Here is a 27515-nt window from a genome sequence, read left to right as displayed (position 1 = left end):
GACGGCGTGCGAGAGAGGAACAGATGATGGGAAGTCAGGGGGGAGGGGATTCCTGCTTCATGAGTCCCCCCCCGCACCTCACCAGCTTCACATCGTCTTTTCCCCTCTCGCACGCCGTCGGAGCAGTTGGCTGGCAACTTTGCTGGACCGGAGAAGGGAAGGTAGCTGCAAGGCGCCGACAGGAGCTCCAAGCTGGAAGTAAAAGGGGGCTCCGAGTGACGCGGCTGTGGGAAGGGTAGGGCAGCTGCCTTCCCTTCTCCGGGTCCAGCAAAGTTGCCAGCCAACTGCTCCGACGGCGTGCGAGAGGGGAAAAGACGATGGGAAGTGGGGGGGGGATTCCTGCTTCATGAGTCCCCCCCCCCTGACCTCACCAGCTTCCCATCGTCTTTTCCGCTCTTGCAGTTGGCTGGCATCTTTGCTAGAGCAGGGGAGAGGAGGCAACTGCCACACTCTTGCCACAGCCGCTCCGGTTCACCACACTTTGCCGTTTCCCACACTCGCCCAAGCCAGCAATGTCTGCCGGGCTCCCGCGGTGCGCCCTCTTGTGGTCACCCGGTGCCCTCTTGTGGTGACCCGAGTATAAGCCGAGGTCGGGTTTTTCAGCCCATTTTTGGGGCTGAAAAACTCGGCTTATACTCGAGTATATACGGTACATGTCATCCAACAAGACTCCCAAGGTTCCGGGCCACTGAGACCGGGAACAATAAGCAGTCCTGTAGATGTATAGGTGAACATTCAAGAGGAGCCGCTGGACGATCAGGACGGAAAATCAGGACTTCAGTCTTGCCCACATTCAGCTTTAATCGATGATCAGTCATTCATTGCAATACTTTAGTTAAGCAGGTGATGTCAAGTAGTTTGAAGCTTTGAAAGATTTGAGTGTCATCAGCATAAGAGTGATGCTGAAACTGCAAATCTGAAACAATTGTACCCAAGGGAAATATGTATAGTGAAAACAGGAGAGGTCCCAACACAGAAGCTTGTGGAAGCCCAGTTGTAATACATTTGATGATAGTCCTTGGAATGTGACTGAGAAGGATTGACCAGTTACAAATGATGTAAACCAAGTGAGGGCGCTCCCCGTTATTCCCAGTGATGCCAAACGTGCTAGCATAATCTGATGATCTTCTAAAGTGTCAAAGGCAGCGGAGAGATCAAGGAGAATTAAAACTGAAGTTCGACGCCGAGCCTTGGCCACTAAGATTTCATTTAATACATGATTTAAGGCTGTTTCAGTAGAGTGACCTGTTCGAAACCCTGATTGAAATGTGTCGAAGAACATGCAAGCATCCAAGTATGGCCTCAACTGGGATAGAGCTACTCTCTCCAGGACTTTTGATAAAAAAGCGAGAAGTGAGATGGGGTGATAGTGACCACTGACCAAAGTATCTAGAAAGGGCTTTTTAAAAATGGGATGCACAACAGCATGTTTAAAACATTCTGGAAATCTCTCTTTTGAAAAGGAGCAATACACCAAATTTGTAATAAAAGGCAAAAATAGAGGCAAAAAATTGAATAAAGAAAGGAAGGAAGGGAAAGGGTCAAAAGGACAGGAAGTTGGAGGAGATAAACTTATAATACAGTCCACCTCTGCCTCTGTAACTAAAGAACAGCTAAACTGATGTTGTGTTGAAGGGGTTGCAGGCTGCCCATGTGACCATGATAGGTGAACTAGTGGCAATGGGGGTAGTAGTCCATTTATGTGAAATGATTCCACAATAGAGGACACCTTTTGGTTAAAGAAGAAGGTCAGGTCATTTGCTTTGGGGGCCTGGTATAGCCTCCCTTCATCATGATTAGCACCTGAGCCTAATAAGGTGTTAAAAGTGGCAAGTAATTGGCGAGGCATACAAGCTTGTGAAATCTCCTTATTTCAGAAGGAGGTTTCTGTAGCTGATTAATATTTTTAATAATTTTCCATTTTATGGCTTTCAAATAATATTAGTATAAACAAACTTTTCCTTAAGGAAAGTTAAATTAAATATTTTAAAATAATTATGAATTTAAAAAGAATTTGGTTTCTGATTAGGTGATTTACAGATGAAGGAACTTAACTTTGAAAAGGATGATGACAGTAATGGCCACATAGACTTTATTACAGCAGCTTCCAATTTGCGTGCCAAAATGTATAACATTGAACCTGCAGATAGATTGAAAACAAAACGCATAGCTGGGAAAATTATCCCTGCTATTGCAACTTCTACAGCAGCTGTATCTGGCTTGGTGAGTAAGATTGCATTTTTATTCAAATACAAAAATACACAAATTTGTAGTCTATTTATGTATGTTGCACACATTCTATGCTATTTTAGTTGTATTTTAAATGAAATATCGTTTCCCCTGGTTTTATATTCTTTTCTTTTTCTTCTCTAGGTTGCTTTGGAATTGATCAAAGTAGTGGGTGTCTGCCCATTTCAAGCATATAAAAATTGTTTTTTCAACTTGGCCATTCCAATAATTGTCTTTACAGAAACAGCTGCAGTTAGAAAAACAGAAATAAGGTAAATTAAGATATTTAAGCAGGGTATATTTTGAATACACTATCTTTCAATAAAATCTCTGTATACATTAAGCATTACAGTATTATATAACTGAAAAAAGCTTATCAGCATCATTAATTTTTTAGAATATCACCTCCTGCCAGACAGGAAATTCAAAGTATACAATAATATTTTGTTCTAATTTTGGGGGGAAACAGCATTTTCTAAATGTCCCATTGGAACATTCCCACCAAATTGTGTTCTGATAGGATAGAACTCTAAACATTCCAAACATTTCGTATTTTATATGAAACAAAGCTCTAAGTGTTCATGGTGTTACATTGCAGGACATGATGAAAATTTGGATTAAAAGAAATGGGTAACAATCCCAAGGTAGATATCAAGGGGATATCCTTGATAGACAATGGAAAGATCCATTACCAAACCAACTATCAGAGAAGTGTGGTTTAAGTCCATTCCAAGAAATAAATTTACAAAAATGCCTGAAACAGGGTCCTCCCTATTCATGTGAATTTACAGTGAGGGAGCTGTAATATTCTGGTACTATATCTATTGTAATAAATATTTGTCTTGTCTCTCTCTCAATCTCTCTCCACGTTCCCAGCTACTCACCCACCCATTCAGCTTCCTACATACTTATCTACTTACCATAGCTGTCCATCCAGTCAATGTGTCTGGGGGGCTAATTCAATATGAATTTGGCTTGGCAAATGTTGGCTATCAATATTCAACAAATAAAACTGTTTTTCCCTTTGCGGTGCAACTTGAAAGCTCTACTGTAACATCAGTTCGGCAATTTCTTATTCCCCAGCACTATTTTAGGAATTTACAAAAATGCTTTTCATTCTTATTTTGTAACAGAAATGGAATATCTTTCACAATCTGGGATAGATGGACTATTCATGGGAAAGATGATTTCACACTGTTGGACTTCATAAATACTGTCAAAGTAAGGGTTTTAAATAAAATATATAGTAGAAATAATTGAGAGATCTGTTACTGTTCTGATAGATTTCATTAAAAGCTTTACTGCCTTTTAAGTTATTAGCTGAAGTTTTTGTTTTATAATATGTGTTTACTAAAGAAGCAAAGATTATATAAAATAGATAAAAATGATCACACTGAATTGGTTTTTTTCTCTTTCGTTTCTACGCCATTCTCTATGTCATACAATTGAATTTTTTAAAATGTGTATCTTACAGGAAAAATATGGAATTGAACCAATCATGGTTGTCCAGGGAGTCAAAATGTTGTATGTACCTGTAATGCCTGGCCACGTTAAACGATTAAAGCTGACGTAAGTTTTAACTGGGCATAACTGAAAAATTAATGGAGGCTTTGAGTTTCTATCAAAAAAGTCTGTTTTACTCTGGTTATATTGGCATATTTCTTTTTTAAACAGATTGGTATGCTGTGTATTGTTTGGGTTACTCTTCTAAAATGTTAAGAGAAGTCAACCTTCTTCTAATTCCTACATTGCTTAGCATCAAACATTAGAACCTTATAAGATTTAATGTAGTCAGGTTTTCATTTCCTTTATTCAAATGGGTGGGGAAAATGTTACCTTAGAGGGGAGGGGAGGAAACATCTGAAGAGGTTCTGAAGCTGAACTCCTATGTTCTTTAAAGTTTCTTTAAAGCATTCATTAAAGTAAGAATGCTATTTGATTATTTGTAAAGTTAGCAGATTTCCAATCCTAATTTACATAGTCTATCTGTTAAACTTGATGATCACATATATTTAAGTTTCTAAAGATGCTGAAGTGACATGGAAATGGAGTGCTTCTCATTTCCATTAAATCGGTAAAGCATGATTAGTAGCAGAGAACTTTGTTTTTAATTTTGTTGCACAAGTTACCTCACTTGAATATACTCATACAACTGTTTTATATTGTCTGCTTTGAGTTCACTTGGCTGATTCTATACAGTAATCCTTAACTTACAATCACAAGGAAGTTTTTTTTTTCTGGATCAGAATGAGCGAGATTCATTGTTAATTGACTTTACTATTGTTTGCAATTTTTAATTAATAATTTGGATTTTAATAATTAAATCTAATATAAAGTAAACAGGAATTAAAATAGACCGGAGAAAATGCAAGGAAATGAGAGAAAAAAGAAAAAAAATGAAATAATTAGTAAAGACAAACAAATATGTAAATGCATGATTTTAAACTTTATTCACAACAAATATAAATAAATTTAATAACACTTCACCCTCTGAATTTGCCAATATTTTCCTCCTTATTCCAAATCCCATCCCGTATAAATAAATAAATCCATAAAACATAATCTTTTCAAACCTGGCATTAGAGAAAGTAGTAACAATATATCTTATTTTCACTCTGACCAAATTCACAAGCTTTATGTTCCTTCCTTTTACTTTATTCACTTTATTCAAATATTGAATTACCATATTTTTCGGTATATAAGACACACCTTTTTACTTCAAAAAGGCACTTTAAAAATTGGGTGCTTATTTATTTATTTAAGTATTTATTTATTTATGTATTTATTTATTTACTTACTTACTTACTTACTTACTTACTTACTTACTTACTTACTTACTTACTTACTTATTTATTAGATTTGTATGCCGCCCCTCTCTGTAGACTTACACACTGAATGTTGCTAAGGCTGCCTGGCAGTCCCCAGCAGGAGGCCGGCGGCTCAGCCCCAGGAATAGGCAGGGTGCCGGTTTGCAGCAGAGGGTGCCGGTGGGCGTTGGCCGAGGAGCCCTCCTGGCAAGCCAAAAAGCAGCTCGGGCGAGCGGCTCCGCCCCGCACCAGCAACAAAGCGGAGGCAGTGGCGTCAACTTCTGAGGTGACTTTTCCCTTTGACTGCCTTTCCATGGCGGAAGCAGCGGCGATGGTGCTCCGGAGCATGGACGAGCCCTCTCCCAGGACCTGCCACTGCCTACAGGGTTACTTGGAGGATCGGCTGCAGCTTCGTCCCTGCCGGCCGTACAGCCAACACTAGAAAGCCGCTCGGGCAGGCCTTTGCCCACGCTCACTTAGCCAGAGCCACCAGTAACCCCATGGCTGGTGGTAGATCTTGGGAGACGGGCTCCTCCAGGCTCCAGATCACCACCTGTCACACCATGGAAAGGCAGCCGAGAGGAAAAATCGCCTAACCAGTTGCTGCCACCGCCATCACCGCTTCCTCTTGTTGGTGCAGGGTGGAGCTGCTCGCCCAAGTTTTTTGGCCTGCTGGGAGGGCTCCTCGGCCAAGGGGAAAAGTCTGAAAGGTCCTAGGGAACCGCCCTTTCCCTTAGTGACCCTAACAACTAAGTCTCCTGCTCAGCCCCCATGGGGAGGAGAAGTTGCTCGGATCCTCCAAAGGGGCATCCCGAACGAGAAAGTGCGGAGTGGAGACTTGGACAGTTTATATGCCCACACAGAGGGGGGGGGCGGCGCGAGAGCGCGTGTGCGGACACACCCACATGCAGAAAGAGTTGGAAGGGACTCTGTACTGTAGGTCATCTGGCCCAGGGGTGTCCAACATTGGCCAATTTATGACTTGTGGACTTCAACTCCCAGAGTTCCTTAGCCAGCAATGGTGGCTGAGGAACTTTGGGAGTTTTAGTCCACAAGTCTTAAATGTTGGCAGGGTTGGAGATCCCTACTCTAGAAACACTTGAATATTTCAGGTTTATCATCATCACCATATATTTCCATGCATTTCAATTATGAAAATTGGAGTAGTTAAGAGAGAGGTCTTTGAAAACCTCATGATATAGTAGTAATATTAAGGCAACCTCAGCCGGGAACTGTAATTGTAAATGATTCTATCACTAGCCATTTCTGTGACTAAAGGAACAACTAACAAAATGAATTGTCCTCGTTTGGGTTTTTTTGTTTTTTTGTTTGTGTTTGTACATACTCCTGGTCAGTTGGAGGATGATGAAGAACTTGAGGACTCTGATACAGATAGTGTTTATGAATTAGTGGTAGGCCCTGGGTTACAGGTAATAGAACAGGTGGGAGGCCAGCCACAGGATGTTGCTATGAGTCCAGAATCTAGTGAGGAAGAAACAGACATTCACTGGGTCAATCCTAAATTCAGAAGGGTCCAAAAACGTAAGGAACGGGTGTTTGGAAGAAGATATTAAGGGGAGGAATGGGTTAAATACTGGAATGGTGCGTCAGGGGGCCAGTGGGGAAGAAGGGTGGAGTTTCAATGTTGTAGTGCTAAAATGAAAGGTGTTTTCGTTCAGCTCCCCGAGCGAGCAAGTTCATTCTGTGTTATTTTACAGTCATTTCTGCTGTTTTTGAATCATACTGTGAGTACATAAATCTTGGTAGACGGAGAAGGCTGGGAGGAATGCATGTGGAATGTAATTAAGAGAGATAACGGGAGAAAAGGAATGTGCTAGTATGAACTGCATTTTGAATACGGAAATGAAGAGAATAAAGATGGAGTTTCTTTGTTTATGAAATACTGCATTTAATAAGAGTTATTTTTAATAGCTAAAGTTCTACCAGAACAGTTTCAGTTAAGGGTTAGGAGTGCAAGTATCTTCAAATCTGGCAAGTTTAAGGCTTGTGGACTTCAATTCCTATTTCTGAGCTAGCATGAATGGTAGAGGAATTCTGGGTGTTGAAGTCCACAAGTCTTGAAGCTGTCAAGTTTGAAGTTTGTAAAAAGTGTACATGGTTTTAAAAAGTATACATGATTATAAAAAGTATTCCACTTGGCGCCGCACCGCTACGAGCAGCTGACAGGAGCTCCGCCAGACTAGCTCGGACTTTTGTTGCTTGTGGCTAGCGTTGGCAAGGTTTGCTCGTGAGAAGAGGACCTGTGGAGAGGGGATGTTTTGGGGTGTCGGAGGGAGAAGGGCGATCTCCCGTATGGCACCAAAAACACCCTTAGATCGGGCACAAAAGAGATCGGGCTGTCAATGGCTGATCAGAAGGTGGGACAACCAACCATAATCAGCAGAAGCAAATAACAAATGCAGCAGTTCATATCAGACTTGGGCGGAAAGTAAAAATAAAGGAATCTCTGTACGAAGAAACAATAAGACTTGCTTTTTTTGGTTGCCAAAAGCAGCGAATATAACTTGTTAAATTGACAGGAGGAACGTATGTTGGTGGGGAGAAAACAAAAGTGCTAAAGAAATCGAGAGTGAAAGAGTGGGAGGAGACGTGGGACAAAGGAAAACAGTAGGAGAAGAGACTTTGAATAATCAACATTACAGAAGGATTTTGGCACAAGAAAGACTTGGCTAACAAGAACTGTTTGAGACCTTCGGGGTTTGTTTCGATTTTATTTATTTTTTACTCTTCCTCCGATGAGGAAAAGATGAGCTCAGAGGAGTGGCTACTTTGTTACACTTTCAAAGGTGACAGACATTTTGCGGTGCTGAGCTGAAGAAAAGGCTGATGTAATCGTAGTCCACCGGCCCCCTGATCCCTCCCATCCTGGCTCTTCCATGATTTTTTCTTTTTCTCTTTTCTTTATTGTGGTATTTAATTCCTCTCTCTTTATTTCTCTCTCTCTCTCTTTGGACAGAGGCTCTTGCATTTTTTGTATCTCTTTTATATTGAATGCCTTTTCCTGTACCACAAACAAGACAGTTTTTATTGTCTCTTCCTCTAGTTTTTGCCTCTGTTTGCTTGTTTTTTTCCTCTTCTTTCTCTTCTTTCGTTTATTTATCTCCTGAAGTGACTTTAGTCTGTATTGTTATATCTACTTCATCTATTACTAAAGATCTTATTAACTTAGTACATAGTAATTTATTATTATTACTATTATTATTACTATTATTATTATTACTATTATTATTATACCTATAGTATAGTACCTATCATAATTAAATATAAACTGTTGTAATAATTTAGTAAATATCAATATCAAGCATTAATATCTCAAGATTTATAGGTAATATAATATAATATTTGATACATATTTTATACTTGTTTTAAATATACTGAATAAGATTGAGCTAGAGTAAATCAGATAGAATAACAGTACTTGAACATACCACAGAGATAGACAGATAAGTGATACCTTGGCATAGTGTGAATATTAAAATACTGGAAAGTATTGAAATTGTTGAAATTTTTGAAAACATTGAAACTTTTAAAGATATTGTATGTTTAAGTGGAATAGTTTAAGTAAACTAATAACAATGGCTTCCAGAACAGTAACATGAAACAAAGGAGAAAGAAGACAAATAGTGCAGCTAACTACTCCCCACGAGACAACGTTCATTACAAAGTACGTTGGCAGAAGACAAAATATCGACATCCTTATCACAAGGTATGGAAGTTACAATGAATACCTTACAAGAGACATTCCTAAAAATGCAAGATAACATTACAAGAAGCCTAGATGGGGTAAAAAATGAAATAAGTGAGATGAAGTATAACATGGGAAAGCTTGAAAAAAGAATAGGAGACATACAAACAGCCCTATCGAAGAATGAACAGGAAATAGCAGTTATCAAGAAGAGAACGGAAGAGACAGAAAAGAGAAGAGAGAAGAGAGATGACAGGTTAGAACTTGTGAACAAGAATCTGGAAGAAGCCATACTTCAGTCAGAATTAGAAAGATCTGCATTTTTCTTGCGGATTCAAAATGTTGAAGAACTCAGAGATGAAAACCTACCCGACCTAATAGTGGAAATCCTTGATCTGGTGCTAGACAGACTAAGACAAGAGATTGCAAAAGAAATCGATGACGTTTACAGGATAAATACGAGTTTTGCAAGACGATTTAGATATCCAAGGGAGATACACATCAGATTATTGAAGAGACAGCTAAGAGAGGAAATACTAAAAGCAGCAAGAGGGGAATGTTTAAGATATAGAGATAAGGAAATGCTAATATTAAAGCAAATTCCCCAGAAAATTAGAGAAAGGAGAAGAAGATACCAATTTTTATCCACTCAACTCAACAGAAATAGAATACTATTTAAATGGCTTGTTCCCGAAGGGATGCTAGAAACATGGAAGGAGAAAAAATATAAAATTGATACAATAGAAAAGGCACAGGAACTCCATGAAGTGATACTGGCAGAGGAAGAAGAATATAATAGAGATGAAGTGTTGGGTAAAAGTCAGAAAGAGATAATAACAGAAACACGAATACAGGGGCCGGAAGAAGGAGGGACCAGAGTGACCGGATAATTAAATAAGAATGAAAAAGAAGGTGTAAGAGCGAAGACACCCACCAAAACAAAATCAAGAGCGGCTTATAAAGCCAACAACCAATAAAAGACCAGAGGACTATGAAACAAGAATATTATCGCTTAATATAAATGGTCTCAATTCTATGATAAAGAGGAGATGTGTACTGTCAGTCTTGGGGAAACAGAATTTAGATATAATTTGTATACAGGAAACTCATATAAAAGAAAAATACAATAAACTACTGGAATGCCCAAAATTAGGGAAATTGTTTTGTGCATCGACACAAGTGAGAAAACGAAGCATGTACGTAAAAGAGTGGTTAAATCCAGAACTGAGATATGCAGATAAGGAAGGGAGAATCTTAATGATTGAAGTTACAAATCAGGGGGGGGAGGGTTGATGGTGGGAATTTATGCCCCAAACCAGAAACAATTTTTTAAATTCAAATTTATATAAAAAAATAAACGAAATAAATTGGCAAAATATTTGTATTTTATTTGCATATTTGTATCTGTGGAATAACGAGGGGAACATGTGTAATGGAATTGAAGAAAACAAAAGAATAGTAAAAAATTTTTTATCAAAAACTATATGAAAGTGAAGAAATCAGTGAAGATAAAGTCAAGGATTATCTGATCAATCAGGGACTACCAGTCTTGTCGGAGGAGATGAGGTCATTATTAAATAAGGAAATATCTAAGGAAGAATTACAAACAGCCATTCATAAACAGAACAATAACAAAGCTCTGGGACCAGACTTCCTCCAATCTGAAATATACAAAAAAAATTATAAATATATTTGAAAATAGACTGCTTGAATTATACAATGAAGTATTAGAGAATAGGAAGATGCCAAATTCCTGTGGGGAGGCATATACAGTGGAACCTCAAGATACGAACTTAATTGGTTCCAGGGGGAGGTTCGTAAGACGAAAGGTTCGTAAGACGAAACATTGTTTCCCATAGGAAACAATGTAAAGTCAATTAATCCGTGCAACAAAAAAACCCCCCGCAAAAAAACGCTGCCGCCCGGCTGTCACCTTTTAAAACAGCCGGGCGGCTTCCCTCTCTCTCTCTCTCTCCTTCCTCCCTCATCCTCCTCTTCCTCCTCCTCCCGTATTCCGCCTCCCTCCCAGCCCGCTAGGCAAGCCAGTGGTCCCCGTCATGGAGCACAGCCATGTGGGCTCCGCTCTGTTCCCTGCCGGCCCGATTGAAGGGCCGACGGTCTCCCTGCCGGCCCGATTGAAGGGCCGACGGTCTCCTACCAGTCTTGTCGGAGGAGATGAGGTCATTACTAAATAAGGAAATATCTAAGGAAGAATTACAAACAGCCATTCATAAACAGAACAATAACAAAGCTCTGGGACCAGACTTCCTCCAATCTGAAATATACAAAAAAAATTATAAATATATTTGAAAATAGACTGCTTGAATTATACAATGCTTCCTGGCTTTCGTTCTTGTTGGATTCGCAAGCTTTCATGCCCAGGAAGCTCTCCGAAGTGAGGAGAACCGCTGCTATCGCCGCTCAGCCGCGCCTCCTTGCCCGCCGCCCGCCCAGGATGCAGACCTGCTGCCTCACCTGCCGCTGGTCCGATCCTGCGTCTCTTGCTTCTGGGCTGGCTCCATTCTGTTCCCTGCCGGCCTGATTGAGGGGTCGGCGGGAAGAAAGCGAATGCCTCTCTTCGTTGCGCTGCCTGGCTGGCAGCGGAAGATGTAACCGAGCCCACAGGGCCGGGCTCCGTGGCCGGCAGGGAACAGAACGGAGCCTTCCACGGCAGCTGCCTGCTGGGCTGGTAAGAGGGGTAGCCGAGCCCAGCCCCGTGGGCTCGGTTACATCTTCCGCTGCCAGCCAGGCCATGCTGGCGGAAGCGCAACAAAGAGAGGCGTTCGCTTTCCTCCCACACGCAGCCGTCTGACCGTGGGCTCCTTCCCGATCTCGGAGAGCTTCCTGGCTTTCGTCCTTGTTGCATTTGCGAGCTTTCATGCCCAGGAAGCTCTCCGAGATCGGGAAGCCGTCCACAATCAGTCGGCTGCGGGCGGGAGGAAAGCGAATGCCACGGGGCTGGGCTCGGCCCCCCCCTTACCAGCCCAGCAGGCAACCGCCGCGGAAGGCTCCATTCTGTTCCCTGCCGGCCCGATTGAGGGGCCGGCGGGAGGAAAGCGAATGCCTCTCTTCGTTGCGCTGCCTGGTTGGCAGCGGAAGATGTAACCGAGCCCACGGGGCCGGGCTCCGGCTTCCGCGCCGCTCGTCCCACCCATCGCACGTATCCAGCAGAGGCGGCGGGATTCAAAAGACCTTTTAAAACAGCCGCGCTGCTTCCCAGCTGTCTCCTGAAGCCGAACGCGGAAGTTCGGCTTTGCCGTTCGGCTTCAGGAGACAGATGGGAAGCGGCGCGGCTGTTTTAAAAGGTCGCAGCCAGCCTGGGGGGGCTTGCCAGCACCCCCCCCCCGAACCCGAAATATTCTTCTATTGTAGCTTCTTAAAATAGTTTTTGTAGGAGAATAAAAAAAACATATGAAGAATGGTTGCAGGAACTGGGTATATCTAGTTTAATGAAAAAAAAGGAGCAGGGGAGACATGATAGCATTCTTCCAATATCTCAGGGTTTGCCACAAAGAAGAAAGAGTCAACCTATTCTCCAAAGCACCTGAGGGCAGAACAAGAAGCAATGGGTGGAAACTAAACAAGGAGAGAAGCAACTTAGAACCAAGGAGAAAATTCCTGACAGATAGAACAATGAATCTGTGGGACAGCCTGCCACCAGAAGTTGTGAATGCCCCAACACTGGACGTTTTTAAGAAGATGTTGGATACTCATTTGTCTGAAGTTTCCTGCCTAGGCAAGGGGTTGGACTAGAAGACCTCCAAGGTCCCTTCCAACTCTGTTGTTATTATTATGTAACTTTTCCTTCCAAAATGTTTTTTATTTCTTGCACCTTTCTTCCTCCCCTTCCAAAATCTTTATTTTTTTAAATTCCAAAAACCTCTTAAAATATCTTTAGGAATGTTATCTTAATCTTAAAACCTGTTATCTTAATCTTCATTACAATATCATTATAATTTTCTTAATAATCATATATTCTTTCTGAACAATTGCTTAAATCAAACATCCATATGATAAATATTCAGATTTTCCATTTAAAACATATTTCATAAGTTAAAATCATTACTATCTCAATAGATCAGTAAATAAGAATTGGGGGTTACTCAATCATTAATTGTAAAATCTTTCTTCTACATGATATTTATCTTGCATAAGGAGATACCATACTCTTAAAAAAAGGTAAATCTATCCATATTAATTATGTAGAACAAATGATTAATGACAAAATCCATACTATTATATTATCCTAATCTTTGTATTGTTTTAAACAAGTCAGCATTAACAATCCTCTTGGGTATGATAAGTATAGTTGGAAGAAAAAGTTTAATTACACAGAATTATCCACACTTGAAGCAACATTTTCTTACAAAATAACCTCTTCTTTTACTAGAAATTAATCAAATTTAAATGGGTAACTTACATTTTACTTGTACCTTTTATTTACCGGTGCTTGTAAAATATTGTTGCTGGCTTGATCAGAAGAGAAAGCCATGGTTCCTTGTTCTGAAAATGTCTTCAACCCTCCCTCCCCTTCCCCCAATGCTTCCTGTAAAGAAGGAGCTGTGATTGGTTCAGCCTGCTGCCAATCAGACAGCTCTCTCAGTGCCTCCTTTCTGTGTAGAGGAGGAACTGTGATTGGTTCAGCCTGCTGCCAATTAGGCAGCTGAGGGGTGTTGCCGGCTGGACTGTAGCAAAAGCAGAAAGAAAAAAACCTTGTGTTGCCAGAACCATGAGGTTTCCTTCCTCGCTGCCTTTCACATCAGAACTGTGGAGCTTTGGAAAATGCTGCAGGGCAATTTTCAGGTCAGTGAAAGTCAGTGACTCTAGTATAAGTCGAGGTTGGATTTTTCAGCACATTTTTGTGCTGAAAATCTTGACTTATACTCGAGTATATACGGTACCATGAAATGGACAAGATATTATTGGGTCCTGATGAAAAAATAATCTCAAACTTTTATAATTATAAAATGGAAGAAGAAAGAGTTAAAGAAGTCATGGTTACCTGGACCCAAAATATAGGACACACAATTCAATTAAATGATTGGGAAAGTGTATGGAGCTGGAACTTTAAAGTAGCAATTTCAACATCTTACAAAGAAAACATATACAAAATGTTTTATCGATGGCATCTTGCTCCAACAAGACTGGCTAAAATTTACCCTGACTCATCCCCCAGATGAGTGCAAAAAAGAACTAGGGACTTATTATCACATGTGGTGGACATGTCATGGGGCCAGGACATGCTGGGAAAAAAATTCAATCTTGGTTAAGAGAAATTATATCATTTAATGTAGAATTGAAACCTGAAATATTTCTATTGAGCATAATAGACCCCAAAATACATAAAGACATACGATATTTGATCATCCACATCTCAACTGTGGCGAGGATTTGCTATGCGCAATCATGGAAGAAAGAAACAATTCCCACCAACCTACAACTGATCAATAAAATATTTGAAGTGGCAGAAATGAGTACATTAACTATGAGACTAAAAGAAAAAGAAGATACGGATTATTACTAAATTTGGGACAAATGGTACAAATGAATAGAATAGAATAGAATAGAATTTTTATTGGCCAAGTGTGATTGGACACACAAGGAATTTGTCTTCGTGCATATGCTCTCAGCGTACATAAAATAAAATATACATTTGTCAAGAATCATGTGGTACAACACTTAATGATTGTCATAGGGGTCAAATAAGCAATGAAGAAGCAATATTAATAAAAATCTTAGGATATAAGCAACAAGTTACAGTCATACAGTCAGCATGGGAGGAAATGGGTGAAAGGAATGATGAGAAAAACTAGTAGAATAGAAGTGCAGATTTAGTAGAAAGTCTGACAGTGTTGAGGGAATTATTTGTTTAGTAGAGTGATGGCGTTCGGAAAAAAACTGTTCTTGTGTCTAGTTGTCTTGGTGTGCAGTGCTCTGTAGCGACGTTTTGAGGGTAGGAATTGAAACAATTTGTGTCCAGGATGTGAGGGGTCAGTAAATATTTTCCCCGCCCTCTTTTTGGCTCGTGCAGTATACAGGTCCTCAATGGAAGGCAGGTTGGCAGCAATTGTTTTTTCTGCAGTTCTGATTATCCTCTGAAGTCTGTGTCGGTCCTGTTGGGTTGCAGAACCAAACCAGACAGTTATAGAGGTGCAAATGACAGACTCAATGATTCCTCTGTAGAACTGTATCAGCAGCTCCGTGGGCAGTTTGAGCTTCCTGAGCTGGCGCAGAAAGAACATTCTTTGTTGTGCTTTTTTGATGATGTTTTTGATGTTAGGTGACCATTTTAGGTCTTGAGATATGATAGAACCTAGAAATTTGAAGGTCTCTACTTTTGATACTGTGTTGTCTAGTATTGTGAGAGGTGGAAGGGTTTCTCTTAAAGTCTACCACCATTTCTACGGTTTTGAGTGTGTTCAGTTCTAGATTGTTCTGGTCACACCACAAGGATAGTTGTTCAACTTCCCGTCTGTATGCAGATTCATCATTCTCTCGAATGAGTCCGATCACTGTTGTATCATCTGTAAACCTCAGTAGTTTAACAGATGGATCGTTTGAGATGCAGTCATTAGTGTATAGAGAGAAGAGAAGTGGTGAGAGTACACAGCCTTGGGGGGCACCTGTGCTAATTGTACATGTGTCTGATGTGATTTTTCCTAGCTTCACCTGCTGCTTCCTGTCTGTTAGGAAGCTTGTTATCCACTTACAAGTGTGTTCAGGTACCGCTAGCTGATTTAGTTTGGTTAAGAGAATGTCCGGTACGATGGTTAAATGGTTAGATAAAAGGAAGAAAATTTAATAATAATATAGAGACACTTAACTTTGAGAATTCGCAAAGATAGTAGAGAGTATATAGACATTATATAGTATAATGAATGAGAAAAGAGTGACCTAGCACAGAAGAACATGCTAACAGACAAGGATGTAATGAGTTAATTTTAAAATGAAGTACTTAATAACAGTGAAGTGAAACTATAAAAGAACTATATAAGACTAACCATGAAAATTAAAGGTTTTAAGCGATATGAATAACTGCACAAAATTTGATAAGAAATACTTAAGATTGAGATAGCTAAGAGAGAAATAAGATTTTTCTCTCTTAAATGGTGTTTTTGTCTTTGTTCTGTTTTAGTTTTTTTTATGTTGACTTGCTTGTTATACTACTTGTATGATTTATATATTACAAGTTATTTTTGTAAATTCAAATTTTTTTTTTTTAAGTATTCTGCTACACTGGTATTTTATTAAACAATATAATATTACACCACTTGTTCAGAATACTTGTTTCCTTGTTTTCCTCCTCTAAAATCTAGGTACGTCTTATAAACCACTGTGTCTTATACACCAAAAAATATGATACAGTGGTACCTCAAGATACGAACCCCTCGTCTTACGAACAACTCGTGATACGAACCCGGGGTTCAGCAAAATTTTGCCTCTTCTTACGAACTTTTTTCGAGTTACGAACCTGCGTTCGGAGACAGCTGGGAAGCCGCGCGGCTGTTTTAAAAGGTAACAGCCGGGCGGCGGGGCTTCCCAGAAGCCTCCTGAACGCTGGTTCGTAACTCGAACAAAGTTCGTAAGAAGAGGCAAAATTTGGCTGAACCCCTGGTTCGGTTCGGAAGGTTCCTGGGAAGCTCCCCAGGCCGGCTGCGACCTTTTAAAACACCCGCGCCGATTCGCAGCTGTCTCCCGAAGCCGAACGCGGAAGTTCAGCTTTAGCGTTCGGCTTCTGGAGACAGCTACGGAGTGGCGCGGGTGTTTTAAAAGGTCGCAGCCGGCCTGGGGGGCTTGCCAGCACCCCCCCGAACCCCGAACCCGGAAGTTCGGCAAAAGTTCGGGGTTCGGGGGGGTGCTGGCAAGCCCCCCAGGCCGGCTGCGACCTTTTAAAACACCCGCGCCGCTTCGCAGCTGTCTCCCGAAGCCGAACGCGGAAGTTCGGCTTTAGCGTTCGGCTTCAGGAGACAGCTGCGAAGCGGCGCGGGTGTTTTAAAAGGTCGCAGCCGGCCTGGGGGGCTTGCCAGCACCCCCCCGAACCCTGAACTTTTGCCGAACTTCCGGGTTCGGGGTTCGGGGGGGTGCTGGCAAGCCCCCCAGGCCGGCTGCGACCTTTTAAAACACCCGCGCCGCTTCGTAGCTGTCTCCCGAAGCCGAACGCGGAAGTTCAGCTTTAGCGTTCGGCTTCAGGAGACAGCTGCGAAGCGGCGCGGGTGTTTTAAAAGGTCGCAGCCGGCCTGGGGGGCTTGCCAGCACCCACCCCGAACCCCGAACCCGGAAGTTCGGCAAAAGTTTGGGGTTCGGGGGGGGTGCTGGCAAGCCCCCCAGGCCAGCTGCGACCTTTTAAAACACCCGCGCCGCTTCGCAGCTGTCTCCTGAAGCCGAAGGCGGAAGTTCAGCTTTGCCGTTCGGCTTCAGGAGACAGCTGCGAAGCGGCACGGCTCTTTTAAAAGGTCGCAGCCGGCCTGGCGGGCTTGCCAGCACCCCCCCGAACCCGGGTTCGGGGGGTGCTGGCAAGCCCCCCAGGCTGGCTGCGACCTTTTAAAACACCCGCGCCGCTTCGTAGCTGTCTCCCGAAGCCGAACGCAGAAGTTCGGCTTTAGCGTTCGGCTTCAGGAGACAGCTACGAAGCGGCGCGGGTGTTTTAAAAGGTCGCAGCCGGCCTGGGGGGCTTGCCAGCACCCCCCGAACCCCGAACCCGGGTTCGGGGGGTGCTGGGAAGCCCCCCAGGCCGGCTGTCACCTTTTAAAACAGCCGGAAAGCCGTTTTTTTGCGGGGGGGGGGGGTTTGGTTGCACGGATTAATTGACTTTACATTGTTTCCTATGGGAAACAATGTTTCGTCTTACGAACTTTTCGTCTTACGAACCTCCTCCTTGCACCAATTAAGTTCGTATCCTGAGGTATTACTGTATTCTTCATTTCTTCTTTGTCCCATTATATAGAATTCTACAAGGTTTTAACAAATCTGTTTTGTAAATCCAGTAGCGAACAAATTATGTAGGCTACTTTCTTAGTTTGTCATTTTTTTAAAATTTTAAAGCCCCTGCCAGTTTCTTTTGTAGGTCCAGTTAAACATTGTTTTCTAAATAATTTTTTGGCCTGTCAATTGTAAATCAACTTTTGATACCAAGCTGTCCTGAAGTCTCCTCATTGGAACAGCCATCCAACACATATGGAGATCTCATATCACTTCCTTATAAAGAGAGGGTCCAATGATCTGTGAATGTCAGCTTCACTATCTTCAGTTGGCAACATCTACCTTTTCCCAAATTGCTGTCAGGGCAACTATTCTGGAAATCACAGTTCCATATTAGATAAAATGAAGATGCATATCACCTTTAAATATCCCTTTTGAAGGTATCTCCTTCCACTATAAAAACAAATGCCACACTTTCAGCTTTTTATAAAAAAATGGTTTAGTGGAATGAATGCACATTGTTAAGTGGAGAACATAGATTTAGTATTACTTGGAGATATAAAATTATTGTTCCACTATAGGATTATATTCTGTCAGCTTAATATTTTGTAACTGAAAAATAATGTCACATATTGCATAGACTCTCAAATTTTCTTTTATACTATTTTTAAGTTATGAGTGGAGAGAATAATTCTGTTTTGTATAAGGCTGAATTTATAAATGTCTTATTGAAGATGTTTATTTCTAATATAGGGCAGTTGCTTTCTTCTATATAGCAAAGTACAGGTAGTTACTCAACTTATCATAATTGAGCCCAAAATATTTGTTGCTAAGCGAGACCTACAAAAAGATATTGATAAAATTGAACGGGTCCAAAGACAGGCTACAAAAATGGTGGAAGGTCTTAAGCATAAAACGTATCAGGAAAGACTTCATTAACTCAATCTGTATAGTCTGGAGGACAGAAGAGAAAGGGGGGACATGATTGAAACATTTAAATATGTTAAAGGGTTAAATAAGGTTCAGGAGAGAAGTGTTTTTAATAGGAAAGTGAACACAAGGACAAGGGGGCACAATCTGAGTTTAGTTGGGAGAAAGATTAGAAGTAACGTGAGAAAATATTTTACTGAAAGAGCAGTAGATGCTTGGAACAAACTTCCAGCAGACATGGTTGTTAAATCCACAGTAACTGAATTTAAACATGCCTGGGATAAAGATAAAATAAGATAAAATACAGGAAATAGTATAAGGGCAGAAAAGATGGACCTTGAGGTCTTTTTCTGCCGTCAATCTTCTATATTCCTATGAAACATCTGTTGAGTTTTGTCCCATTGTACAAACTTTTCTTGTCACTATTGATTGATTGATTGATTGGATTTCTATGCCGCCCCTGTCCGAGGACTCGGGGCGGCTCACAACATATAAAATATACCAAACACAATATCTTATCTAGTTGTTAAGTTAGTAACACAGTTGTTAAGTGAATTTGGCTTCCCCACTGATTTTGCTTGACTGTTGCTTTGCAATGTGAGAAACAGTCATAAGTCTCTTACTTCAGTGCCATTGTAATTTTGAGCTGTCACTAAGCTAATGTTGCAAGTTGATGAAACTACCTTTCTTATCAAAGAGCAAAATTATTCTGGAAAATTAGAATCCCCACCTCAGAGAAGTCAGAAAAACAAATGTTGATAGAAAAGATTAAGAATATCCACTATTGTTCAATCATAGCATGTTTTTATTTACACATTTCAAATTGATTCTGACTGTGTCTTTAAAAGGTCCATATTAATCTCCTAGAAATTATGCTTTGAATTAGTCGATGTATTTGTTACTTTTTAACTTTTCAATCATATCTCGCAGGATGCAAAAACTTGTGAAGCCAGTGGTGAATAGGAAATATGTGGACCTCACAGTGTCATTTGCTCCTGAAATAGATGGTGAAGAAGATTTGCCAGGACCACCAGTTAGATATTATTTTGCCCATGAAAATAACTGAGCCAGGTCTATTGTTTACAACTTATTAAGTCATACGAATTGAGCGTGGCACCATCTCCTTTTTATAAATGGTACTATATACAAAGCCTTAAATCAGAATTGAACAGTTAAAGATGGTGAGCTGGTCTGAGAAGTCCTACAGCAAAATAACTTGTAACATTGTAAGAAAATTTGAAGCTTGCTGGAAAATATTGCTGTTTTTTTATGGGGGGAAAAAACTTACTATCTTCAAAAAGATCTGAAAGACAAATACATAATCTGCATTGAAAACAGGAGCTGAGCATTATGTGAGGTGGCAATCAAGATTGGAGAAACTGCACCACGTTCCAAATAATTTTCCCCCCTGCTGTTTTTTGCCACTGCATCATAATCCTGAACCCACCTATTATATAATGTTCCATTGCATATTGATCCTGTTTTCATTGTATAAAATGCAATTTTTAAATATAAAATAGGATAGGTTATAGATGGGGGGGAGTGGTAATGGTGTTTACTTTATACTTACACAAGAAGTAGAACATCCAAAAGAACATTATGTGAAAAATTGCAGATATTTGTATTTATTTCCTAAATATTTGATTTTGATAGGTCATTTACATATTGTTGTAAAGTACTATGTATAAACAAGACTGAATTGATCCTAATTGAAAAGAGAATTAATATGCATTTAATGGAAATATATTATATTTTAGAGAATTTTGAAATTTGAATTTAGCTGATAGTCACATCCATTACTGGACACTTGTTTTAAACCAGTCTTAAACAAAGAAAGTGGGGTTCACTCTTTCACTCTTTCATAATAATAAAAGATACATACCACCTATTTATTCATTTCTTTCCTACAGACTCTAACTCCTGATCTTGGTTAGGAAAAAACACTTAACAGGATTATTGATAGAAAAATATGCTTTTAATACAAAAAAGAGTAAGCCTTGCTAAATCATTTTTTGTGGTTGGATCCACAAGGAACAGCCTACTGTTATATAATTAGGAATTATTCAGATTTAATATATCCAATGTTGAACTGTTTTATTGCAATCTTTGGCCAAGGAGTATTATTTTTTCTCAAGTCCCCTAGATTTGAAAGTTTTATATTGTTGCTATTACTTAACACAGAACTTGCAATGCTTAAAATGAAAATCAATAGGCTTAAACATAGTTGAAATGTAAGTGATTATCTCATTTGGCCACTTTTTAATGTGGTGATTCTGTAAAGTATTTGGATATAAGCATGTTTCAGCTATAATGAGTCTGATTGCAGCAGTTTAGACATGTAAAATTAAACATTAAATCTATTAGCAGAGGACAAGAAAAGTTAGGTTCAGTACTCTGCAATGAAGATATCTTCCAGAATATGTGTTTCAGCCCCCAAAACTCTGCAATAGTTGTATTAGGTAGGAAATTCAGGAAATTGAAATCTTCACATCTGGAGAGCACCTATGGTAAAAAAAAAAAAAGGTTTGCCTTTGTATGAAAAAGTAGTGTTACAGAAGCATAATTCATTTTTGTTTTATGTATGTAGCCTGAATAAATTGTTGCCCATTAAATATTGTTCTACCACTGCCTTTATCATTGTGTAGATTATGATAACAACTTGTTCCTTGTTTCTGTAGATACTTAACACATCAGACATTAATTATTCTGTGAGCTGAATCCATAGCAAACTTGCTCCAACATTTGGGACATACAAAACTCTTCAGATTTTAAATTGTATTTTGCCAAATAAATACTTGATGCTTTTTAGTCTTTTTAGAAATATTTTTGGAGAAAGAAAATTACTATGTATTCAAAAAGATTTTAAAATTAGGAGGTAGCAAAACAAGATTTCATGCATGAAATTACAATAAGCAATGTATTAAACAATTAAGTTTGCGTTTTATTTAACAATCTGGATGTGATTATGTCTTGTGCTCTCTTTCTATTTTTCTTTGGGGTTACTAATTAGCAATCAGAAGTAGCGACAAGACTGTATTTGCATATGCAAAACTGCATTTGATGTCATACATCAGCCAGCTTGAAATTGGGGACTCTTTCCTTTGCAAGTCTTTCTTGCAGATATTACTTTATATAAAAATACAAAAAAAGGCCATCATCAACACAAACATCTCCATACCTGTGGTGCAGCTACTTAAACAATCTTGAAGGTTATTTTGCTCACACAGATAATCTCAAATAGGGCTATCAATTTAAAAGAAAAGTATGTATAATTATATTATCCTTCCATAGTTTGCATTATTTCTGAATTGATTTCAATACATTTTGAAGAATTATTTTTATTTGTGTATACAAAATAAAATGTATAGCATAAGCAGTTATGAAAACTGCTTTTTGTCTTTCATATTAAATAATTTGAAAAGGTAACGTCAAAATGTGCATAACTTTGTCAGTATTTTGGAACATATTGTAACAAATGATGGTTTACAGTGAGAACCAGCCATATAATTTTATTGAAATAGATAAAAATCATCCACTCTCATCAGGGGCCTAATGTTTAGTGTTCCATCACAATACAGTGATCCCCCGTTTATTGCGTCCCCAACCATTGCGAACAGGGTACTTCGCTATTTTTCAACCCGGAAGTCAAAAATACCATCTACGCATGCGTGCCGGGCACGCATGCGTAGATGGCAGCGGCTTCCCTGGGTCTTCCCCCTCTTGCTGGCGTCAGCGAGGAGTTTCCCCACCGCCCACGCAAACTCCTCGCTGCCGCCCGCCCTTCGCCCGCCCACGCCGTTCATTCTCGCCGCTTTTGAGCTAAATCCGGGAGCGAATTCGCTTCCGGACTCAGCTCAAAACCGGCGATACCAAGCGGCAAGGAACGGCTTGTCTCGGCGCTTTCGAGCTGACAGCTCGAAAGCGCCGAGACAAGCCGTTCCTTGCCGCTTGCTATCGGCGGTTTTGAGCTAAGTCCGGAAGCGAATTCGCTTCCGGACTCAGCTCAAAACCGGCGATACCAAGCGGCAAGGAACGGCTTGTCTCGGCGCTTTCGAGCTGACAGCTCGAAAGTGCCGAGACAAGCCGTTCCTTGCCGCTTGCTATCGGCGGTTTTGAGCTAAATCCGGAAGCGAATTCGCTCCCGGATTTAGCTCAAAACCGGCGATACCAAGCGGCAAGGAACGGCTTGTCTCGGCGCTTTCGAGCCGACAGCTCGAAAGCGCCGAGACAACCCGTTCCTTGCCGCTTGCTATCGGCGGTTTTGAGCTAAATCCGGAAGCGAATTCGCTTCCGGACTCAGCTCAAAAGCGGCGATACCAAGCGGCAAGGAACGGCTTGTCTCGGCGCTTTCGAGCTGACAGCTCAAAAGCGCCGAGACAAGCCATTCCTTGCCGCTTGCTATCGGCGGTTTTGAGCTGAGTCCGGAAGCGAATTCGCTTCCGGACTCAGCTCAAAACCGGCGATACCAAGCGCCCCCCGGACCCCCAACCCGGGTTTGGGGGGCTGCTAGGAAGCCCTCCATGCCGGCGGCAAACAGCCGCCCCGCCCCCAATCTTCGGCTCCTCGCTAGCGCTGTGGGAGTAAAAACACCGTCTGCACATGCGCAGACGGTGTTTTTACTTCCGCATCGCTACTTCGCGAAAACCCGCTCGTTGCGGGGGCTCCTGGAACGGAACCCTCGCAACGAGCGGGGGATCACTGTACTGTTTACATTGGAATAGTAGCAGTAACAGAATAACTTATATTTCCTGCATCCTACTTAGGCTTGAACATTCATACCAGAAAACTATGATTTCTGTAAATATGTATTGATCATAAAGTCAGGGAGGTCTGTAGCATGGCCCTATTGATTATCTCTTGATATATGTTTGTAGTTCTTTTGGAATGTACTTCTATAGCAGTGCTGTTCCAAGATATTTTGCTACCTAGAGCAAAGAAAAATCTCATGTGTCCATATATATTAACACTGGCAATGTTCTCCATCATGCTTAAAACAGCAGAGAAATTAAAATGCTTCCACAGCTACTTCTTACCAAGCATCTGTTAACTAAGATGAATGTCTCATTGTATAATGCTAGAACAGGTATCCAAGGGGTAAGTGAGGAAATTGTTGCATGCTAAGAATGAAATAGCATGAACATGTCCAAAAATGGTACAGAAGATGGTAATGTTACAAGTGTTTCAAGTCTCCATCATTATTCCACATGATGTAATTATACTGTACAGCCCCAATGCTACAAGTAGTCCTCAACTTACATCCATTTATTTAGTGATCAAACAGCCCTGAAAAGAGTAACTTACACCGTTTTTCACACTTATGACTATTTCAGCATTTACATGATCAAAATTTGGGTACTTGACAACTGGCATGTTTTTATAACAGTTGCGCTATCATGTGATTACTAATTGTAACCTTCCCAACTGGCTTCCAACAAGCAAAGTCACTGGACAAAACCAGATTCGTTCAACAACTGCGTGATTCCCTTAATGACTGCAAGGATTCATTTAACAATTGAAAAAAGGTCTTAAATGGGACAGAACTCACTTAATAACTTTCTTGTTTAGCAGTGGACATTTTGGGCTTAATTTTCATAAATCAAGGACTACCTGTATTCCAAAAGTGTCTGAGGAAACCAATACATTCTGGTTAATGCTTCTTAAGAGATGTAAAAGGCAAATGAATATTAATAAAGGAAAAAGCTATCTAGTTTCTGCTACCAGTTCTAACTTATTTGAACTTCTATTTGTATCCTGAGACAAAAAGAAATCAACAAAGGAAGCTGGTGATTTTCTTAATAGTCTGAGTATTGGCTGTTTTGAATTGTAACTGGCTTATTCCTGTAAAGAGAATTTATCAATAAAACTATTTATTGAAGACAATCACCCAGGAAGCAAACAGAGAAATCCCCATTAAAATAAAAACAAACAAGTTTTTTCTGTCTCTTTTTAACTGCTAAGACAAGTGCCAATCAACCTTAAAGAAACTGATACAGTGAAGATACATGAAACTGGATCACCATTAAAATACTGTGTAGCAAATCAATCTTTGAACGATGATAAAACAATTAACAGGAGACCGAAATTGATCACCCAAGTAAAGATGCATTAGGAACACATCTATATCTGCCTACATCCTTTTAGCCTACTCTATAATTCAAAAAGTTAGAGTATCATGCAAAAGCTCATTTATTTCAGTAATGCAACTGAAAGATGAATCTAATAAAGAGACTCAGTACATACAAAGCAAGATAGTTCAAGCAGTGATTTGTCATAATTGTGATGATTATGAGATTATTGGGCACAGCTCGTGAAAATTCACAATCTCAGAAAATTAGAATATTACATGCAATCAATAAAACAAGGATTGTACATGGAACAAGTATAAGCATGCCTATGTACTCAGCACTTGGTTTGGGCCCCTTTTGCAGCAATTACTGCCTCAATGGCAATAGCATTTAGACTTAAATACCACTTCACAGTGCTTTTAAAGCCCCCTCTAAGCAGTTTACAGAATCAGCATATTGCCCCCAACAATCTGGGTCCCCATTTTACTCGCCTCGGAAGGATGGTAGGCAGAGTCAACCTTGAGCCAATGGTGAGATTTGAAATGTTGAACTACAGTTAGCAGTTAGCTGAAGTAGCCTGCAGTGCTACACTCTAACCACTATGCCACCCCAGCTCTTCAATGCAGTATAAGACAAGGATTGTACATAGAACAATATTGAACCTCTGAAATTGGTCCTCATGCATATCTACTCACTACTTGGTTTGGGCCCCTTTTGCAGCAATTACTGCCTCAACGCAGTGTGGCATGGAAGCTATCAGGCTGTGGCACTGCCGAAGTGTTATGGAAGACCAGAATGCTTCAATAGTGGCCTTCAGCTCTCCTGAATTGTTTGGTCTCCTGTTTCATCTTTCTCTTGGCAATGTTCCATAGATTCTCTATGGGTTCAGGTCAGGCAAGTTTGCTGAGCGCTCAAGCACAGTAATCCCACAGTCATTGAACCAGATTTTGTTGCTTCAAACCAGGTCTGATTTTCTTTAGCCCAAGTAAGAAACCTGGTGAGATTTCTAGGTTGCAGTCAGTTTATACCCTGCAGTCAGAAATGGAAAGATTGTCCCAGCCACATGCTGTAATGCAGCCATGTGTGCAGACTCCACTTCCTCAGTGCCCCTCGAGGAGAAGAACTGTCAGGAAGATTACGTGCAGTGGAGCACAGGCAGCAATTTTGGTCTCTAATTCCTACAATGTTCTTGCAGATTTAAATAGTGAAGTTGCTGCGGACATTAGCGAGCCCCCCCCAAGTAAATGATGAGGGGATGTTCCAAAGGGAAGTTGTTGTAAGAGAGGTGCATAGTGTTACCAAACCATCAGGTGCAGTAAGTGGAAATAAAAAGAATGCATTTTCTCCCATGCCTCTGGAAGGAGAGTCCAGCATGGGATTTAGCTCAAGTCTTATTGGTAGGGACTGAGTTTTAAATTAATATAATTAACATATTAAGTAGGTACCGCCCCCTTGCTGCCCCAGTACCTCAGTTTTAAAAAACTCACTCTACGATAGGGACTATGAGTTTTTTTACTCCTGAGGGAGTAGGTTTAGGAAATGTTAATTTAATGAATTATTTTTGTAATAAATATAATAATGAATGTATTGCCTTTTTAATGTTGTTTTTTTATGTCTTCACAGGTTTTCATCCTTTAGGGGTTTCTGCCCTCCGCGGGCAGCATCCCCAACGCTCTCCTCATGGGGCCTCTTCTCCCAGCGAGTACTGCCCTGAAGAGGAAGGTTGAGCCGGAGATCCCTGACCTCCGTGGCCATATCTGGCTCGTTCACCCCAAGTGGGAGGGGTCTGCCCCCTACCCACTTAAGGGGGCAGCGGAAAGGCTTGGTGGCTGAGCCTGGAATAAACGGCAGGCGCGCTTCCCAGCTGATGCCGGGAGAAGCGTTTGGAGCGCCTCACAGCTGATAGCTGTCAATTGCCTAAAGCGCTCTCAGCCAAAGTCGCAGAAAGAGAGAGAGCGGCCGCAGGAAACACAAGCGACGAGCGGGGAATTCCCCAGGCTTCTTGACAGCCGCAAGTCACGGCGCCTAAACGGCCGTGCACACCGCCACCAAGGGGAACTTCACCCCCCCCCAGGGCGGCAGTTGGTAGCACCCGCCATTTTTTCCCCCTCAATTGACGCAGGGGAGGGATTTCCCGCTTGAATTTTGGCGCAATTTGGCGAGGCGCCAGCAGCCAGGCTGCTAATCTGCCCGGCAACACGCCTTATTGGCTGAGCTACTCACGTGGGTGAGCAACTGTCATCAGCTACTGCTGTCATTTCTGTGTGGATTCAAGGCTCCGTTTAATGTTTCTGGTGTGATCAAAGTCTACTGTTTGTGAGTAAATCCTGCCTCATTGCTCTACTAAGGATGGCCGACGAGCAGGTGGATCAGGGAGGGGAGCAACTCCAGTCTGCTCTGGCACCCCCCAAGGGCAAAGAAAGGACTTCCTCTAAGTCCGAGGCCAAGTCCTCCCAAACATCCTCCTCTTTGAAGGAAGCTGAGAGGAAAATAAGGGCATTAGAACAACGCTTAGATGCAGCATTGGCCTCTCCAGGGGTTCTGCATATACCCCCATTCCAGCCGCTTCCAACAGCAGGGACACTGGCATTGGGAGCTCTGGGTTCTGCTACAGAGAGGGACTGGTCTCCAGACCGTCAGGCTTTCCCATGCCCAACTCCACCATTGCCCTCACCTCATGCCAGACCAGAGAGACCTGCTTCAGTCAACCAGGCTTCCTATGGGCCTTCTGCTGCAACCCAGCCAACTGGGGCCCCTTCTGCATCTTTCACACCTACAGCTGCAGAGCTTAGATCCCAAGCTGATGTCTGGCAGACTTTCCCTCCATCCCTGCAGGACATTATTGCTAACGTTTATGCG

General features: G+C 41.2%; 1 protein-coding gene across 3 annotated transcripts in view; it reads left to right on the top strand.

The window, feature by feature from the left end:
• UBA6 (ubiquitin like modifier activating enzyme 6) overlaps nucleotides 1-22025 on the top strand; it is a 135865-nt gene extending 113840 nt beyond the window's left edge. For all 3 annotated transcript variants that reach the window (XM_070726958.1, XM_070726957.1, XM_070726959.1), the window contains 5 exons: nucleotides 2030-2223; nucleotides 2374-2501; nucleotides 3363-3450; nucleotides 3704-3798; nucleotides 19522-22025. In XM_070726958.1, coding sequence (XP_070583059.1) covers nucleotides 2030-2223; nucleotides 2374-2501; nucleotides 3363-3450; nucleotides 3704-3798; nucleotides 19522-19657 — 641 coding nt within the window. In that variant the 3' untranslated portion in view covers nucleotides 19658-22025. The remainder of the gene's footprint in view (nucleotides 1-2029; nucleotides 2224-2373; nucleotides 2502-3362; nucleotides 3451-3703; nucleotides 3799-19521) is intronic.
• The last annotated feature ends 5490 nt before the right edge of the window (nucleotides 22026-27515 follow it).

This window comes from Erythrolamprus reginae, chromosome Z (genome assembly GCF_031021105.1).
Source record: "Erythrolamprus reginae isolate rEryReg1 chromosome Z, rEryReg1.hap1, whole genome shotgun sequence".
In the NCBI taxonomy this organism is placed as follows: domain Eukaryota; kingdom Metazoa; phylum Chordata; class Lepidosauria; order Squamata; family Dipsadidae; genus Erythrolamprus; species Erythrolamprus reginae.
This window is presented reverse-complemented; position numbering and strand designations above follow the sequence as displayed.